Source organism: Dreissena polymorpha, chromosome 5, assembly GCF_020536995.1.
Source record: "Dreissena polymorpha isolate Duluth1 chromosome 5, UMN_Dpol_1.0, whole genome shotgun sequence".
Taxonomy (NCBI): Eukaryota; Metazoa; Mollusca; class Bivalvia; order Myida; family Dreissenidae; genus Dreissena; species Dreissena polymorpha.
In genome coordinates, this window is record NC_068359.1 from 69,824,121 (window position 1) to 69,841,947 (window position 17,827).

A 17,827-nucleotide genomic window follows, 5' to 3' on the forward strand; every position below is an offset into this window, starting at 1 on the left:
AAGGTACGGACGACTACGGTTGTCGTTACGAACTAGTACGGATTAGTACGGTTTAGTACGGACTCCTACGGATACGCTACGATCGATAAATTCGTAGCAATTTTGTTAACATGTTCAAAATTTGTCAAGAGTCGCTACGGACATCCAAAAACTACTACGACTAATCACGGATCAAGTACGGAGAGCCACGGTCCAGTAAGGATTGCTACGAACTGTGCCGAAAAGTATTCGTAGCTCTGATTCGTGACAGTGTGACCGAGGCATAACTTTCCTGTAACATATTTCGAGCTTAAAATGTACCAAGGGCATATCTTTCAGCTTAAAGTGACAAACTTAAAACCCGAAAGGTATATAGATCTTATGGGCTGTGCAGTGCTCGAACTATAACTCTTGATCTATAGTTTTGAGATTTAATCTACCTAGCAATTCTTCGTATTAAGGCGGGTAAACATGAACGTATGAATTGTTTTTATGCCCCCGGATCGAACGATCGGGGGTAAATTGTTTTGGCCTGTCTGTCATTGTTTGTGTGCGTGTCCCAAAACTAACCTTCTTCATAACTTTTGAAATATTAAATGTAGCAACTTGATATTTGGCATGCATGTGTATTTCATGGAGCTGCACATTATGAGTGGTAAAAGGTCAAGGTCATCCTTGAAGGTCAAAGGTCGGAAAAATAATTCAAAGCGTGCATAAGGGGGCATAATGTTTATGACAAACACATCTCTTGTTATAAATGTTTGATAGCTAAACGCATAAACTAAAAAGCATATAATGCGTGCATGTTTTGCACTTCTTATACTTAAGTATTTAATATAGTATAAATCACATGCTGTTTTTAAATCCAATTCCTGATATTTGTATGTGAATTGTTTTCCTGTTTTGATATTCAGCGTATTTTACTAATACAATCAAAATAAATGATTTCTAAATATGCTTATGATGCTTAACGTACATGTATACGAACTTCAATACAGCATCGGTGTAGAAGTTAACAGACTTAACTAAATAAATTCACGCATGTATATACAGAACGAAAGGCATCGTATGTTTGAACGACTCATGTATTTAACAAACAATAACAAAATAAAACACGATTCAAAATCTACGTCATGATATTATACATCAATAATATATTACGCATATCGCAAAAATATACAATTATTTATCATTACAAATTAGTGCGATCAATAATAATTTAGACTATACATAGAAACAAGGGCTGTTTGTAAAACATGCATGCCCCCCATATGGGCTGTCCGTTGTAGTGGCAGCCATTGTGTGAATAAGATTTTTGTCACTGTGACCTTTACCTTTGACCTAGTGACCTGAAAATCAATAGGGGTCATCTGCGAGTCACGATCAATGTACCTATGAAGTGTCATGAACCTAGGCAAAACCGTTCTTGAGTTATCATCCGAAAATCATTTTACTATTTCCGATCACCGTGACCTTGACCTTTGACCTTGTGACCTCAAAATCAATAGGGGTCATCTGCAAGTCATGATCAATCTACCTATGAAGTTTCATGATCCTAGGCGTATGCGTTCTTGAGTTATCATCCGAAAACCATTTTACTATTTCGGGTCACCGTGACCTTGACCTTGGGCCTAGTGACCTCAAAATCAATAGAGGTCATCTGCGAGTCATGATCAATCTACCTATGAAGTTGCATGATCCTAGGCGTATGCGTTCTTGAGTTATCATCCGGAAACCATTTTACTATTTTGGGTCACCGTGACCTTGACCTTTGACCTAGTGACCTCAAAATCAATAGGGGTCATCTGCAAGTCATGATCAATCTACCCATGAAGTTTCATGATCCTAGGCGTATGCGTTCTTGAGTTATCATTCAAAAACCATTTTACTATTTCTGGTCACCGTGACCTTGACCTTTGACCTAGTGACCTCAAAATCTTCAGGGGTCATCTGCAAGTCATGATCAATGTACCTATGAAGTTTCATGATCCTAGGCCCAATCGTTCTTGAGTTATCGTCTGACAACCACCTGGTGGACGGACCGACCCACAGACCGACATGAGCAAAGCAATATACCCCCTCTTCTTCGAAGGGGGGCATAATTATTGGTAGAGCAATATGTAATAGTACATGTTATTCACTGAAACTGTCGTTAAACGTTCATCAAAAACGCCAATGACGCCAAGTTTACCTGCAATTTGACACTAAAAGATGCTTATGCTTCTTAAGATCTGCCACCGTATCTTTCAGCAAGACATCGGTAATCGTTAATAAAGGAGCAAGGTTAATATCCTTATACGCAAATACACCAACGCATCTTGATAGACCCAATTACATTTTAAAGCACATTGTGGGAAATTTTTATTGACACATCCAAGCGTTCACCCAGTACAGTACAGGCGCTAATAACTACGCCTGAAGTGTTTCTACTGAATTGTTCAATACATTTGGGCACATCACACGCTGTCCGCTAATAATGCATAAAATTCACAATTTTAAGGAATGTTCTATGAAGACAAACACTTACGGATATTTATTCGAATCCCTCCAAACAATGCCCAAAGAATGATTTGACTGGTATAACAATCTGAAGGTAAAGCGTGCGTATATTTAATGGGATCACGCGTCACGCGTGCGAAAATTGTCGTTTACTAGGAGTAACATTTCAGTGCCATCGTATTGTAAAGATCTTAAAATCCTATCCTTTCATCCAATGAAATGTATGGCATAATGCTTAATAACCAATGCTCTTTTTACTAAACAGATCTCATGGGCTTACCACTTTGCACTTCGACTAGGAAAGGCGTAGGTTATTACAGAAATGCATATAATACAACATAGGCCGATAATATGCTTACAGAATATTCTCTTAAACACACGAACGCATTTACTTGAAGGCGTAATTAAAGCGATTGCACGTAAACAAAAAAATGTACATTAAAATCGATTAGCAATTTTGATTTTTAAATACTTAATACGACCCTGAAGATGACATGTAATCGATGAAAGCATGTAAACATGCGTTACCAACGCTCACCTTACAATAACACTGTATCATTAAAGATCTCTTGAAAAGACCCGTTCTGAACAGCATATACGCGTAGAAACATCTTGTCACAATATTTTAAGTGTTTAAATATATCACTTCTAAATATAAAGATTCTTAATGATGAGCTTATCAAACCATCAAAAAGTCCCTGTGGGGCTTGTCAGATTTGCGTATATATCCGGATTTACAGTATGGTCGCCCTGTATTATAACCATACGGTCACATTGACGACTAACCGCACGGATGCGCAGTAAAAACTGACGTATGGTCGGTTGAAATGTGATTTGGGCGCACGGTCGCGTTATGGACGAGCCGAACGGCCGCGCTGCAAAAACTAACCACACGGCGGTAGTGCAGACTGTACGGTTGCAATTTAGACTGGGCCGCTATGACTCTAGACGGTCGCCATTGCGAATGTGACTCCTATCGCCTTAGACCATAGCGGCCGCGACTTCCACACATGATATTGTGATTTTGCGTGAGATGGGGGTGAGATAGTGTGTGAGATTCATGGATGTGTGTGAGAGGTCACATGAACTGTAGAGTGTGAAGAATGTTTCTGTTGGACTCGTGCTCGAATTCCTGAATAATCTCGTCGATTTCGTTGTCTATGTCTTCACATTCGCTGAGCTGAAAAAGACACACGTGCGGATTTGTTTATGATACCAGGGCTCAACATTAACCGAAAAACCAACTTGCCCTACCGGGCCAGTACTTCCAAAATCTACTTGCACTGAAGGTAAAGCAACTTGCCCAAACATGAAATATCACATCAACTGTAAACCTCATATTGTTTAATAAACCAAAATGATAAACCACAAAACCTTTTTTATTTTTGAACATTTAACAAAATGATTACAGCAATTGAAGTCTAAATTAAATGCTCTTTGTTCTTTTTTGCACTTTTCCGGTCGGACAACTAGATTATAAAATAACTTGCCCAGACCCAACTTGTACTTGCCAGGGGCAATAGGTCAACCATAAATGTTGAGCCCTGGATACACTATGTTTGGTTGTACTAAACTCAGGTTCGCTGTTGCTTTTTCAAGTTTATAATAATTTGTGCAAAGCAAAGATTGAATATACAATTTTTATCCAATATTTCATATTTCCTATGGCTATCGATAACACATGGCTGCGGAGTACAATCAAATAACTGCATATCCTTGAAGGAAACAACTCAGGAACACAATTAGTAAACATTGTAAGTCAATTACTCGTGTACTCCTGGCAATTATTTGTCATTTCATAATTTATATGGAGGCGAAGTTACAACCAGCATAAAACCCATAACAGCCTGCGAGTAACTCAGTCGGTTTAGGTTTTATGCGGTCTGCTGCTCATCGATACTAAAGGGTTGGGAATGAGGCCTTTAAATCGTGTATCTAGTAAGAAAGGTATTTAATTAAGTTTGATTTTTTAGGGACTACAAACACATCAAAATGCATACAAGCATCGCTCTCTGATAAGAGGGTTTGATACATTTGCGTAAATTACCCAAAATTAGCCCGTGCAGTTCGGCTAATCAAGGCGACAATTTCGGCTTTTAGTTTGTTCGTTAATACGAAAACTCTTCCTTACGAAAATCCAGTTAAGACGGACTTTACGCACTTGCATTTACCCCCCCCCTTTTTCAAAAAGTGAGGCTTAACTATTATTATTATTTAAGTTTAAATGGGATAACATGATCACGAGCCTCACCTGCGTGATAAGGTTCTTGATCAGGAAGGCGCCTATCGTGGCCTCCTCGTGGTTATCCTGTATGTCTATGTTGATCACGTGCACTGGATGGTTTTCGCTGCGCTCCCGGCTCTCCAGCTCTGAAAAGTAGCCAACACATATTAACAATTAAAAATTTGACTGATTAAGACTTACACATAGCATTTAACATAGTATCTTTTCCCTGTTGCGAACAATCAATCTAGGGTTTCATTTACCAAATATACGGTTCTAATTCGGTGGTAAATAACACATACTGGCGTAATCCAACTCAGAATGTACTTTAAACTTTGATGACATTCAACCCTAGACCAACAGAAAAGCGTAGTAAACTTTTATGAAGTTGGCCATGGTAAAGATAGTAATATGCCAATGATATCAATTCTTTTTTCCAGACCTTAATCCGTATTTCTGGACTACCCATCCAAACCCGGACACTCCCCAATCAGCTCACCCCACGCCCTATATACACGCTCAATTTGTAGTCGTCGACAAACTACTTTAAAGTACCCCGGAAACGGAAAATACTCTTAAAGGCTCCCGGCCATACTCCGGGGTACTTTTCAGTATATTTTTTCCTACCTGGGCACATTGTAGTATACTAATTAAGGGTGGTCAAGGCACTTTAAAGTAGTAGCTGCCTACCTGGGCTGATCGACTTATCGAACTTTAGACACGCACCTTCTACGATCTGGTCGAACACACGCTCCTCGCATGACACGATGATGTCGAAAGTGTCCTTGCAGGATTGGAACCTCTCCGGTTTCGGCTTGATTCGCCGGTTTCTGTCCAGCATGTGCAGAATTCCATTTGTTTTGTAACTGATTGTATAGTCAAGGACTTTTTCTCAAAGAGTTATACTCGTGTGATGCGAGACATCGAGGTTAACAAAGATCAATGCATTCACTATATATATATATATACGTGATGTTAGATTATTGCTTAATAATTTCTTAAATTACTGTATTACCTTTATGCATGTGAAGAATCCACGAAAACGTCCATAGAAACATACATAACAAGCGGTACGCTTATGTTTGGTACAGCAATAACACAATGGCGCCGACAACCGTGTTTGTAAGACAATCGTCTTGTTTTAACTATAAATCTCCAAACACACGTTTTTATTAGCATTTTTCAACTAATTTAGAGGGGCAACTTTTGCAAGTCAGTCTGCTTTAGCTACGCTTGGAACGATAACTTCAAGTTTGTTTGCTGTAAGCTACGCTAGGAACGATAACCACTGCCTGTCTTCTCTACCTGCAGTAAAATTATGCAGACGACGAATGCTATGAGCGTCTGCTCTTCTACTGCAGTGTGTGTATTTAGTAAATAGTGTTCAACACCTTGTAAGACGACATTGGCCAGTCTAGTGTTTTTCATTGAAAACTGTACATATTGGCTGCTGTCAGGCATCAAAGCGCTGAAGGCACTGAAGTTGTTCGCTGTTGTCGTCCTTGATTAGCTTGTGCGCATTGCACAGGCTAATCTTATTTGACATGCATTAAGCTCCGTTTCCCCTGAAAGCAGCCAATATGTACAGATTTCAATGATAAACACTAGACTGGCCAATGTCGTCTTACAAGCTGGTTAATACACTCACTGCAGTAGTAGATCATAAGCATTCGTCGTATGCAGTGCAGACAGGCAGCGGTAATCGTTTATTGCATAGCGAGTTACGGTTCTTAGCGTAGCTAAGGCTTCTAAGCACATACTGATATGCAAAACATGATCTGTAAATTTAGTCGTCGTGAACTAACGCTCACAATTAAAAACGGGGCTTAATGCATGTCAAATAAGATTAGCCTGTGCAATGCGCACAAGCTAATCAAGGACGACGCATTTATTATGTTATGGTGTTTTTCGTTTAAAGACAGTCTCTGGTACTGGAATGACAAATAATGCATAAGCTTTAAGCCCTGTTTTCCAAAAATGAAGCTTAATCTTTTTTTAATGATTTGAAAAAAACCCATCTCAGCCTGTGCTTTAAGACACACTCTATAAATTTGAATTTGGTGTGTTAATTTCAAACTTGCGATACAAAAAGCTGTAACATATTTTTTTTAAACTGAGTTGCGTCTAAGATAAAACAACAGCGAACAACTTCAGTGCCTTCAGCGCTTTGATTTTATCATTTACCGGCATACTAATACTAGCATTAAAATGGACTATTAACGCTAAAACGAAAGTAGACAATCGCTGGACTGCTATTTGTATTCAACCACTTGAGTCGTTTCCCCTTTTAGTAGGTGCAGTCGAAAGTGTAACTGTATTCGCCATGCAGTGCCGGTTTAGCACCGTGGAGGCCCATCGGCAGTGAAAATTGTGGGGCCCACGTCCCAGACCCTTGGTCGGCCTAGTGTTTACTAGAACGCAATTGCCCAGTCGATGTCACTCGTTTAAATGAACCTTCTAGCGTAGAGGCTGGCAAGACATAAAATGTTGCAATTTTCATAGATATAACATTTCATTTTAATACCGAAATGCCAGTTCGACATTATTATTATTATTATTTAAGAAAACAATCACTTTAATATGACAAATTCTTCGTCATGGTCTCAGTCGCGGGGCCCATAGGCAGTTGCCTACTCCGACTAATGGGTCATCCGGGACTTTCGCCATGGAACAATTACAAACTGTTTTAATCGATTACATTGACCTCGCGCAGACTATATGCACTACTCGGCGAGATATTGATATCAGGCACTCGTGTATCAAGTCACATGAAGATAATGAAATTCATTGTCCACCTGAACATCCCATTTGACGCCCGTTCAGGCGTGACGAAACCCGATACAATAAACTATCGTGTACCTAGAACATTTGGTCAACATAGTGAAACCAATTTTTTTTACATCATAATTTTTATTACAATAAAGTGCGTCTCAACTGTGCAATTGCGTTGCTTCTCGGCACAAAACATTTTAACATCTGTTTAAAGGGACTAGTTCAAAACTTGAATGGCAAAACAATTTTGAATAACAATGTCATAGAACACTCACGACTTATTATTTAAAATATCATATCGTTGATGGATAATCTATAATCATCAAACTAAAAAACAAAGCGTGCGTAACACTTTTCTTCCATAATTCTTCAAAAACGTGTATAACCAATATATAGAGTTTAAACTAACTGAAATATCTAAAGCATATACGCTGTGATGTGGGCTCGAGCCCTGCGGATGGCACGTGCAGTTGTTATTGTTTTCCATGTAATAATGTGACTATTTTTAACTATTCGAAAGTTTTGTTAGTGAATTCCATTAAATTGACATACATACATAAAATCAACGAATACTTAGCAAAATATTTCGTAAATAAAAGTTAATCCATAAATAAATCAGTGCTCCTTTAAGCAATAGCCAAATTTCAAAGCTAGATGTGGTATGTGAACATAGATTTTACGAGATCCAAAATGCTCGTTTTTAATTTTTGTGTAACAATATATTCCATTTTAATTGCCCGCAACAACATTTATTCATACGACAGGCGAACACTAAATCGGTACACGACTATAATTTTGAAAATATTGTCCCGCAAAAACAGAGCATTTTGTATATTGTTAATTCTGTTGCCATCTAGAGTTGAAATTTTGGCTATTGCTATTAGGAACATCGATTGGTTATTTGTTAACTTTATTTTTCGAAATATTGAACGAAATTTTTGTTGATTTTGAGGATTTATGGGCTTTTAAAGGGGCTGTCAACTCGATTTACGAAAAAGAGAAGTTCTAAAATACCGAATTTTTTACAATTATTAGTTTATATTGATTAAAATATCACAACGGGTACATTATATTACTTGCAAAGTTGTTAAGTTTTCATATTTTCAGTATATTCGGTAATAATTTTTCGCGATGTGAAATCGAAAGAACATCGCGAAAACAGGTGACATACCGATATACACACTATAAATATCGCAAGTTGATTGATCATTTTATATATAAAATGTATACAATTTACAACGCATGCGCAATTTGCATTCCTGGGTTTACCACGTGACGATGATGATCAATCTACTTGCGTTATTTCTAGTTAACTGGACATACTCAGTAAAATTTTATTACCGAATATACTGAAAATATGAAAACTTCACATCTTTGTTCAAGTAATGTAATATACCAGTCGTGATATTTTAATCAACTGAAACAAGAAACAGGAGCAACAATTTTAACGCGGTCGTTGTTTAACATGCACGAAATTCTCAACCGATAGGCGAAAAACTTTTTTAATACAGACACGATAAGATTGTAGACCGTTGTTTATAGGAAGGAATGTCGTGGTAGGTACATACGTTATGCATAAAAGTGGTCGGTAGGTCTGCATCTGCGCCCAAGGAATACGTTGTATAAGCATTTTACAGTAAATCGCAAATTAGTTATCCCACGCAAATAAGATACCGGGCCCTATACGTTTCTACAATCAAATGTTGTAACGTAAAAAAACATGATCCAGTTACCGATTACTAGGATCGCAATCGGCAATGGTTGTTGAGCGAATGTCAAAATTATTGCGAATTATTTCAATTTTTATGCGGCTTTAGTTAAATAAGGAATAATTTATACTACATTTTGTGTGGGGCGAAATCTAAAGTAATCACGTGGAATGATATTTTTCTTTCAACTGATCCTACATTCGTATGAACCGCGCTGTTCGAAAAATCGAGGGTAACTACTCATACACGACCACTTCCATGTATCGAAATCAAAATGAATACATTTACTGTTCATCACATAAGATGGATTTGACATTGTTTGCATTCCTATCGCGCATAGTCAACTGTTATTTTCAAGTTAACAGCATTTAAGAGCTAGTATCACATTACCGGGAATAAAATCAAATGCAAAACAACACAAAACACCGGTGTTCACGTGTCACAAGGACACCGAAAACACGATGCCGTAATACACGTTTTTGCTAAATTATCCATGAAATGCGTTACATACGAGTATATATTTTCAGTATATTCGGTAATACAATTTCGCGATGTGAAATCGAAATTACATCGCAAAAATAGGTGACATAACGATATAATTATATAAATAACGCAAGTAGATAATATATTTTATACATACCGTATTTACTATTCACTACGCATGCAAATTATGCATTCCTGGGTTACCACGTGACGACGATGATCAATCTGCTTGCGTTATTTATAATAACTGTACATTTTATTACCGAATATACTGAAAATATGAAAACTTCACGTCTTTGTTCAAGTAATGTAATAATTATACTGGTCGTGATATTTTAATAAATATAAACTCATAAATGTAAAACATACGGTATTTTAGAACTTTTCTTTTTCGTCTATCGCGGTTGACGGTCCCTTTAAACATGACAGCCTTAATTAGTTTCAAATGTATTTGTTCAGCTCAGATGTCCATAATACAAGAATACGATAACTTAAGGGGGTGTTTTATCTCGTGGGTATCGCTCACCACCTTGACTACTCCAAATCTTTCATAGCACAGTCGCCAATATTATCCTAGTCATAGATTACACCGATTTAGTTTCCAAAAAGGCATCAATGCAAATGAGTATGATGAATGGATTTCGATTTTAGGCACAAAGCATTTACATGCAAATCCACTCAAACTTCTTCCCTAGTATCCCCAAAATGCAGCCATGTACGATAAATGCATAAATCACAGAAACTTCGCTATACATAATTTTGGTTCGTATCCCAAGAGGCAAAAGCTTACGAGTAGTGCGGTGTATTGACATCCAGCACAAAAATAATAAGTCGTTACAGCTATCATATGCCAGTAGTATATTGGGTTCGCATTACAAAAATATTACTCTCTTAACATGTCAGTGTTTTTATCAAAAGTATATGTATACATCGGAAGGTCCAGATTTGTCCGACTTTAAACATTACAGTGATTGAATAACCTATTTTGAGTGATAACTGTTATCCGTCATTAAACAACAGTTTCATGTTGAAGAAATAGAACTAAGCCATACATCAAACGAACGCGTTGTTTCTTGGACGATAAAAGTGCACTGCATAAATTATCTCGATTCCAATATTAGCATTGTAAGCAACTGAGATTATACATTAAATTACTACGAGGCGAGCAGGATTCTTACTGTATGCAGTTTATTGGGTAACTTAATAACTTCAAAATATAATTCGCATACTGCAAAATAGCCAGCATCTTATTCGACCAATAATATGAGCCCACATTCTCGATAATGCTACGTCATCATTACATGTACGAACTGAAGTAGCTCTACATTTTGCTTCCAATGGTGTAACTTCTTAACAAACCTGTGTGCTTATTCATGATGTACAATTGCAATACTGTAGTACTATTTTCATTTTGCGCACGAGACGGTTCCACTGAACATGTGAATACTGTATATTGGTCGGACGAAACTAATTTCAAACACTCAAGTTGTTTATCAATAATATCTATTTTTAGATGTTTAACCGCCGAATTTCATTATTGCGTCACTTGAGGTCACGGCTGTTAAATCAGCACCTGGTTACTCGCGAAGCGTGAAACATGGCCAACTTAATAGGGAGTGTCATTCTGTGCGGAACCTTTCACATATAAAGGTCGAGTAGGTTCTCGTCTACAGCTGTCTGACTTTTCTCCGTGTGCACTCATGGTCGGCAAGCTGAGATCGTACCCTCTACAATGCCCAGACCAACATGCACAGCACGTCTCCAGTTGCATCCGTCACGAGTTATAAGCTCTTTCCAGGTGCCGGGATTTATATTAATAGCTTTTAGGTCACGGTTTCAAACGTTTTTTGGCCGACCATTTGTTCTCTTGCCCGAGGTCGTTGTGGATTCGGCCGTTTTCCATCCGATGCACATAGCCCAGCAATGATACGACACTCACGGGGATGAGTTACCATGCTAGTTATGGTTGCCCTCTCCAGCATATCGTTATTCAACACGTGGTCGATCCAAAAAATTCAAAGTACGCGTCGGAGACCCTGCATACAGATTGTTCCTAGCCTTTCCTCCTGGGATACGACCATCGTATATGGTCGAGGGTTCGCTGGCATAGAGAGTGGTTAGCACGCGGGACAGGCGCGGCATCATTCTGTTAGTCCACACTCTGTGATAGCTTCTTCATTCTTTTACGACGAAAACGGGTGTTTAAATTTACATGTACTTTTGTATCTATAAAGATTATAACATTTTCGTTTCAAACCCTCAATCTCTTTCAAATATTAAATGTCTGAACAATTATTCAGGGTTGCGCCCCTACACATTACGTTTCATTTACTATAAATGATATCACAGTGGTCTGGTCAACGAATGGCATATTCTTGACAGCAATTCCTTAAAGCAGATATCAGATAGGTGTAGAAAATAACTTTTTTCCAATGGTATTAATCGCGCAAAAGACGAACCCGGTAATGTCATTGAAAACGCGGTATAACAAAATCGCAACCGTCCAAATAGGTCCCATTCATTTGAAAGCTGGTTTCAGACGAAATGTTGATCGTTTATTCATTCAATAGTGATATCCGTCGTTGCCTGCCCAATAATTAAATGCAAGAAAAAACGTGCCCTGTACCGTTGTGCAACTACTTTTTCCCCGCAAAATGCAACAAACATTGGTAATTATTTACTAAAACACATGAAAGCTGTTAATAAATACGCGGTCTTGTTCGTTCGTCTACGTGTTAACTCTACGATATGCAACACCGGGACACAAACGTTATGTTTCCGTGTGCAGCGAGTTTTCCACGAAAGCATTCCGTACATATATGTCGGTCTTCTTTATATAAGATAGATATACAACAATAAAACCTGTGTACACTCCTTTAAAGGTTGTCGATTAACAGAAAAATAAATTAAACGACCACAGTTTCATATTTTTCAAAGAGAAATTAAATTAAATGTATGTATATCAATTTAGTTGGACCTTAAAACACAAGGTTTTAACTGTTACAGCACGTTGCATGCTTGATAGTGTACCTCTGGTCAACACGCTTTATGTGGCTTTCTTCGAGCACCTGTTATCACTTTCACATCTGACAGCAGTTCATGTATTGAGATAGTAAAAGATATTCTGAAAAAAACTTACTTGGTAGATCGTGATGGCAAATTAATTATTCTTCTGTTACACAAGGCAGTAACTACCAATGGTCATCAAAGTCAAACAAGAACATGATGAGTTTTTAATCGTTTTGTTGGCTATCCTTCTACTGTATAGGGCTGGAATGACTTCGTCTTTTCCAGATGCCCGTTTTGCTCCAAATCCGGGTCCATGGTAAAGCGAATTGGGTTTGAGTCACTGTACTGGCAAGGATGCCTGCGCCGCTTGTTTACAATTCACGCAACTGCCATCAATTCGACACTTTGTCTATCCGAAAATGCATTTACTTTACGAACATGTGTCCAGTAAAAAGACTTCATGTATTTACTGTACTGCGTCTCTGATAACAGCTCACAACTTGGTTCTGTTTCAGACAGAAAACAGTAGAATATGCTTCCCTACATTTAACAGGGTAGATATATTTAACATAATATGATGAGCAGTAGATGTGGCTCTTCACACTGAATGATTTTAAGTGGGGTTAAGAGTTAATTGTTGTAGCATTCACACTGCAATTTCATCAACGATGTCAACGTCATGAGATCGGTTGTTTATCAAATACAGTCTATATGTTTCATTTGTTTCTGTCTAAAGTCAATGTAACCTAGAGCTTCCTAGTTTATGCATTTTTCAAATAATTCAAAGAACAAGATAGAATATATGTCATAACTAGTAGAGCCAGCACTTCACACAACAGCAGACATCTTTTAAAGGGCGACAACTCAATAAAGTTTCACAATTTGGTTATAGCGGTTATTTCCCTTGAAAAAATGAAATGTTGCGAATTGATTCGATGCTAAAACGTTCCGATGTGAGCAACTGCATTTAATAGCAATTGATGGCGTAGCATTATCAACGAAAAGAATAGATTTCAGAAGTAGAACAAATGTTGTTTGAACGATCTCGGGCGTACAGGAACACGCAAAATAAAAGTAAAATTGTTGTTTTAGTAAAATGCATTCACCTTAAGTAAAAAGAATCCACTTGCTGCTGAATTCATTTTCTTAGATAACAAAATAAATACATTAGCAAACACAATTAACTAAATTTCTATTCTTTAAAGTAAGTCTTAAAAGGCCTATATTGCATAACAAAACCTGCCCCTCGAGATCCTACCATACGTATTATGTAAATCTTGAGACAAATTCTTAAATATTTACATTTAAATGTAATTTCGTGTCAATCACTTTTAAGGGGAATGGGCACAGGGTGATCACAATTGTCTGACTTAGAATGCTCAAAGACAGACTCATAGTTTGGTAAACTGTATAGTATTTAAGTCAAATAAATCCTCTCTCCTTCCATTAAGTATTGATCTGCAACCCCGCGGCAAACGGCTCTGCCATCTCTTTTCTTAGGTACATCAGTTTAAGTATTGCTGAAAGAGTGTGTCCCACAAAAAGATGCATGGTCAACAGGATTTGTCTTAAAAATTAAGTTTACTTTTCATTCTAGGTAAAGAGTTCTTGATTTCAAAGCGCTTTTTATAATTGCAAATATCCCAAGCAATGCCAAAATGTTATGTTTTCTCTCAAACAAAGATAAACCAATGTAAACAATTTTGTTGGAGTTTATTAAAACATTGGCCGATTTTTGTGTAATTATGTCTGAATAGTTACTGATGATGCACAAAAATGTTCAGATTTGTTTTCACCATATGAAGTCCACTTAACAATCTGACGAGAACTTCATATAACAATTTCACCACAATTGATAATTTTACAAATAAATTTAAAGCCAAAATTCAATATTGTTTTTTTGATTATTGATAGTTGTTCAGCAAGATGCACTTAAGTTACACAAAACAGTAATAAATGTTAACAAAAATGTTGAAATGCAAGTGTTGCACTTTGCCATACACCTCTTACAAACCAGCGGACATCCTAAGCACAGTGACGGTGATCCAATTCTGTTCAGAAATGAAATTGTAGACGTTCGCTTCACAAATGATGCACAACTTCCGTTTTGAGTGTCAAAACAGGAACAACCTGAAACACGCAAAAGCTCAGACAAAATACTTATTTTAACAGACTTATCATAATGTACAATGCCGCAAGTTAATAAGTCTTAAATTAATATATAATTTAAAATTGAATTTCTAATTGGGTATAAAAGTTCATTCAAATTAAATGAATCCTTTTGAAAACAAACTTTTTTTAGCTTAAAATCCCTAACAATATTATTATACAGCAATCAAATTTAAAATAGCCAAGCTGATCAAACTATTAACATAATTTCCATTATCCAAAATGCTTTCAATGTGAAAATGCCTAGTGCTGGTTGTTGTTAACTTTGTGCATAACAGTACATAATCAATTAAAGCTTCTTAGTTTGGGATAAAACCATGATATGCCAAGGCTATCAACAAATTTCAATTTAAGCTAACATATGGTGACGCAAATATAATTGAGGCCAAAAATTGTATTTGAAAATTCCAAAATATAATATCTAAAATGCTTTCAGTTGAACATCATTAACAAGTATAATTAAAACAATATGCAGTTTAAGCACAACTTTTTGGCTTTCGTTATTTATGTTAATTTCATTGTAATATGAAATAACGAGATGTGTTTGTCGGAAACACAATGCCCCCTATTGCGCCGCTTTGAAGCCATCTATTCAACCTTTGACCTTGAAGGATGACATTGACCTTTCACCACTCAAAAATGTGCAGCTCCATGAGATACACATGCATTTTAAATATCTAGTTGCTATCTTCAATATTGCAAAATTTGACCTTTGACATTGAAGAATGACCTTAACCTTTCACCACTCAAAATGTGCAGCTCAATGAGATACACATGCATGCCAAATATCAAGTTGCTATCTTCAATATTTAAAAATTTATGGCCAATGTTTAGTTTTCGGAAGGACGGAATATTTGACATTTGACCTTGAAGAATGACCTTGATTTTCACCTTTCACCACTCAAAATGTTCAGCTCCAGGAGATACACATGCATGACAAATATCAAGTTGCTATCTTCAATATTTAAAAAGTTATGGCCAATGTTGTGGACGGATGGACAGACGCCATATATTAGACATTTGAACTTGAAGGATGACCTTGACCTTTCACCACTCAAAATGTTCAGCTCCAGGAGATACACATGCATGCTAAATATCAAGTTGCTATCACCAATAGTGAAAACGCTATGGCCAATGTTAAAGTTTTCGGACGGACGGACAGACGCCATATATTAGAAATTCGACCTTGAAGGATGACCTTGACCTTCACCACTCAAAATGTGCAGCTCCATGAGATGCACATGTGTGCCAAATATCAAGTTGCTATGTAAAATATTGAAAAAGTTATGACCATTAAAGTGTTCGGACGGACGGACAGACTGACGGACAGTTCAACTGCTATATGCCACCCTACCAGGGGCATAAAAAGAGGACCATTGAAATAAAATCGAATGGTTAGATTTTCAAACCTGGTAATTTCAGAACAAGAGTTAAAATAAACTGAAAAGTATATTGAGAATCTTATGAAATGGACGAAGAAGAATTTAATGATAATTATTGGATAAATAAGTTAACATTATGATTCCAAGCTTTTATGTAATACTATCTTGTTTTGTGATTCTTAAATATTTTTCTCTTTTTCCATTTTTCCGTTATGTGAGTTGGCTACTTTAAGATTAACGAGTGTCTACTAAATCTCTATGAATGATGCACTTCCTTTTTTCTACATACATATATATATATATATTAGTTTCTTATGGAATATAAGATCCATTTAATATCCTGACAAACTGAAATGCACATTTTTATTCTGTAAAACTAAGTTTCATATGGAATATTACTATCATTAGATCCATTAAGTATACTGACAAACAGCAAAAGATAACTAACATGGACACATGGAACAAATCTCAAATGCAAGACAAAGACAGCTTAGTGTTGATCAGTGAAAGGACAGCGATTGAAATTAGCATAAGTCAGCTAGTCCTCCATTGGTGCATTTGAACTGTGCTTGCTCGAATTTGCAGATATATTGACTTTGTCAGCCTTGCCTTCAATCTTCCGTAACAAAAATTCAGGCTTACATGTACTTGGTCTAAGTGCTAATTTCTATCCCTGAAATGACAGAATGTAATGATGAACATAGCAATATTTTCTGTTATTTATTGCGAATGGATACAGCTCTGGGTCTTTTCTTAGCAGATCCTTGTAGATTTCATCATAAGTCGTGTTAAAGTCGTAGATGTTCGGCATATTGGGGGCTGGTCCAGGCAGCTTCACTTGATTTCCTGTTCCAAATGATCGTACATTGAAACCTTTTTTGCTGAAACAGAGAAAAGTAATCGTTCAATTGTACTTTACACTTTAGGCCAGTCACTGATTTTTCTATTAGCTTCCTAGTTTGATTGTAATTGAACAAACCCACTATCAAAAAAAAAATCAACATTTCATTACGTTACTTTCTGTGTTTAATTGTGAAAAAAATAAAACATTACATACGGGATTTCTTCTGAGGTAAAGAAAGGCCTGCAGTAAAAATGAACACTTGTCGGACTACTTTCAATATTTATCAGTAATTACCGCCCTTAGTCTTGTTAAAGTATAATGGATAACCTTGACCTTCCAGAAACAAACAAAAAAGTTCTAAAATCACTACCAACAAGAAATAAGAAAACAACACATTGTTGTCATACATTTTATTTATTGTCAGATCTCTCATCAACATGCAGTTTGATTTTATCAAGGTATACCTTAAACAGCTGTGGCCCTCCATACTTCGGTTCATATTGCTCGAGCAAACAACAGCTATTCGTAGGTCTGACATCTTGAAAATAAAGCTTAAAGAGATTGTGAAAAACAGAAAAATGTGTAGAATAAACAACGACTTAACAAGATGAAATAGTTATTTTCGTAAATAATGGGTGATATGCTAGATGAATTCAGATTGATCCAATAACAAGAAAACATAAATTAACTATCAACGTAATTTATCGGTTGTATACGCTTTCAAAAGATATGTGAACGAATTATATTATATATTTTC

The 17,827-nt window shown here is 36.7% G+C and overlaps 1 protein-coding gene across 1 annotated transcript; it reads right to left on the bottom strand.

Moving 5' to 3' along the window:
* Positions 1–1,046: 1,046 nt before the first annotated feature.
* On the bottom strand, positions 1,047–17,805 carry LOC127882108 (RNA polymerase II subunit A C-terminal domain phosphatase SSU72-like). Its single transcript, XM_052430565.1, has 5 exons — positions 17,535–17,805; positions 16,964–17,107; positions 5,429–5,568; positions 4,730–4,848; positions 1,047–3,658 (listed from the first exon to the last, which is right to left on the bottom strand). Exons 1-5 carry the CDS (start codon positions 17,606–17,608, stop codon positions 3,557–3,559), a joined length of 579 nt encoding a protein of 192 aa, XP_052286525.1. The 5' UTR covers positions 17,609–17,805; the 3' UTR covers positions 1,047–3,556.
* Between the last annotated feature and the right edge of the window lie 22 nt (positions 17,806–17,827).

What these genes read in the sequence shown, in the direction of transcription:
- LOC127882108 (XM_052430565.1), bottom strand. Translation starts at nt 17,608, where the DNA reads ATGTCAGACCTACGAATAGCTGTTGTTTGCTCGAGCAATATGAACCGA. An exon ending in GAGGGCCACAGCTGTTTAAG is followed by an intron (nt 17,108 to 17,534) that starts GTATACCTTGAT and finishes TCTCTGTTTCAG; the next exon opens with CAAAAAAGGTTTCAATGTAC. An exon ending in CTAAGAAAAGACCCAGAGCT is followed by an intron (nt 5,569 to 16,963) that starts GTATCCATTCGC and finishes CTATACAATCAG; the next exon opens with TTACAAAACAAATGGAATTC.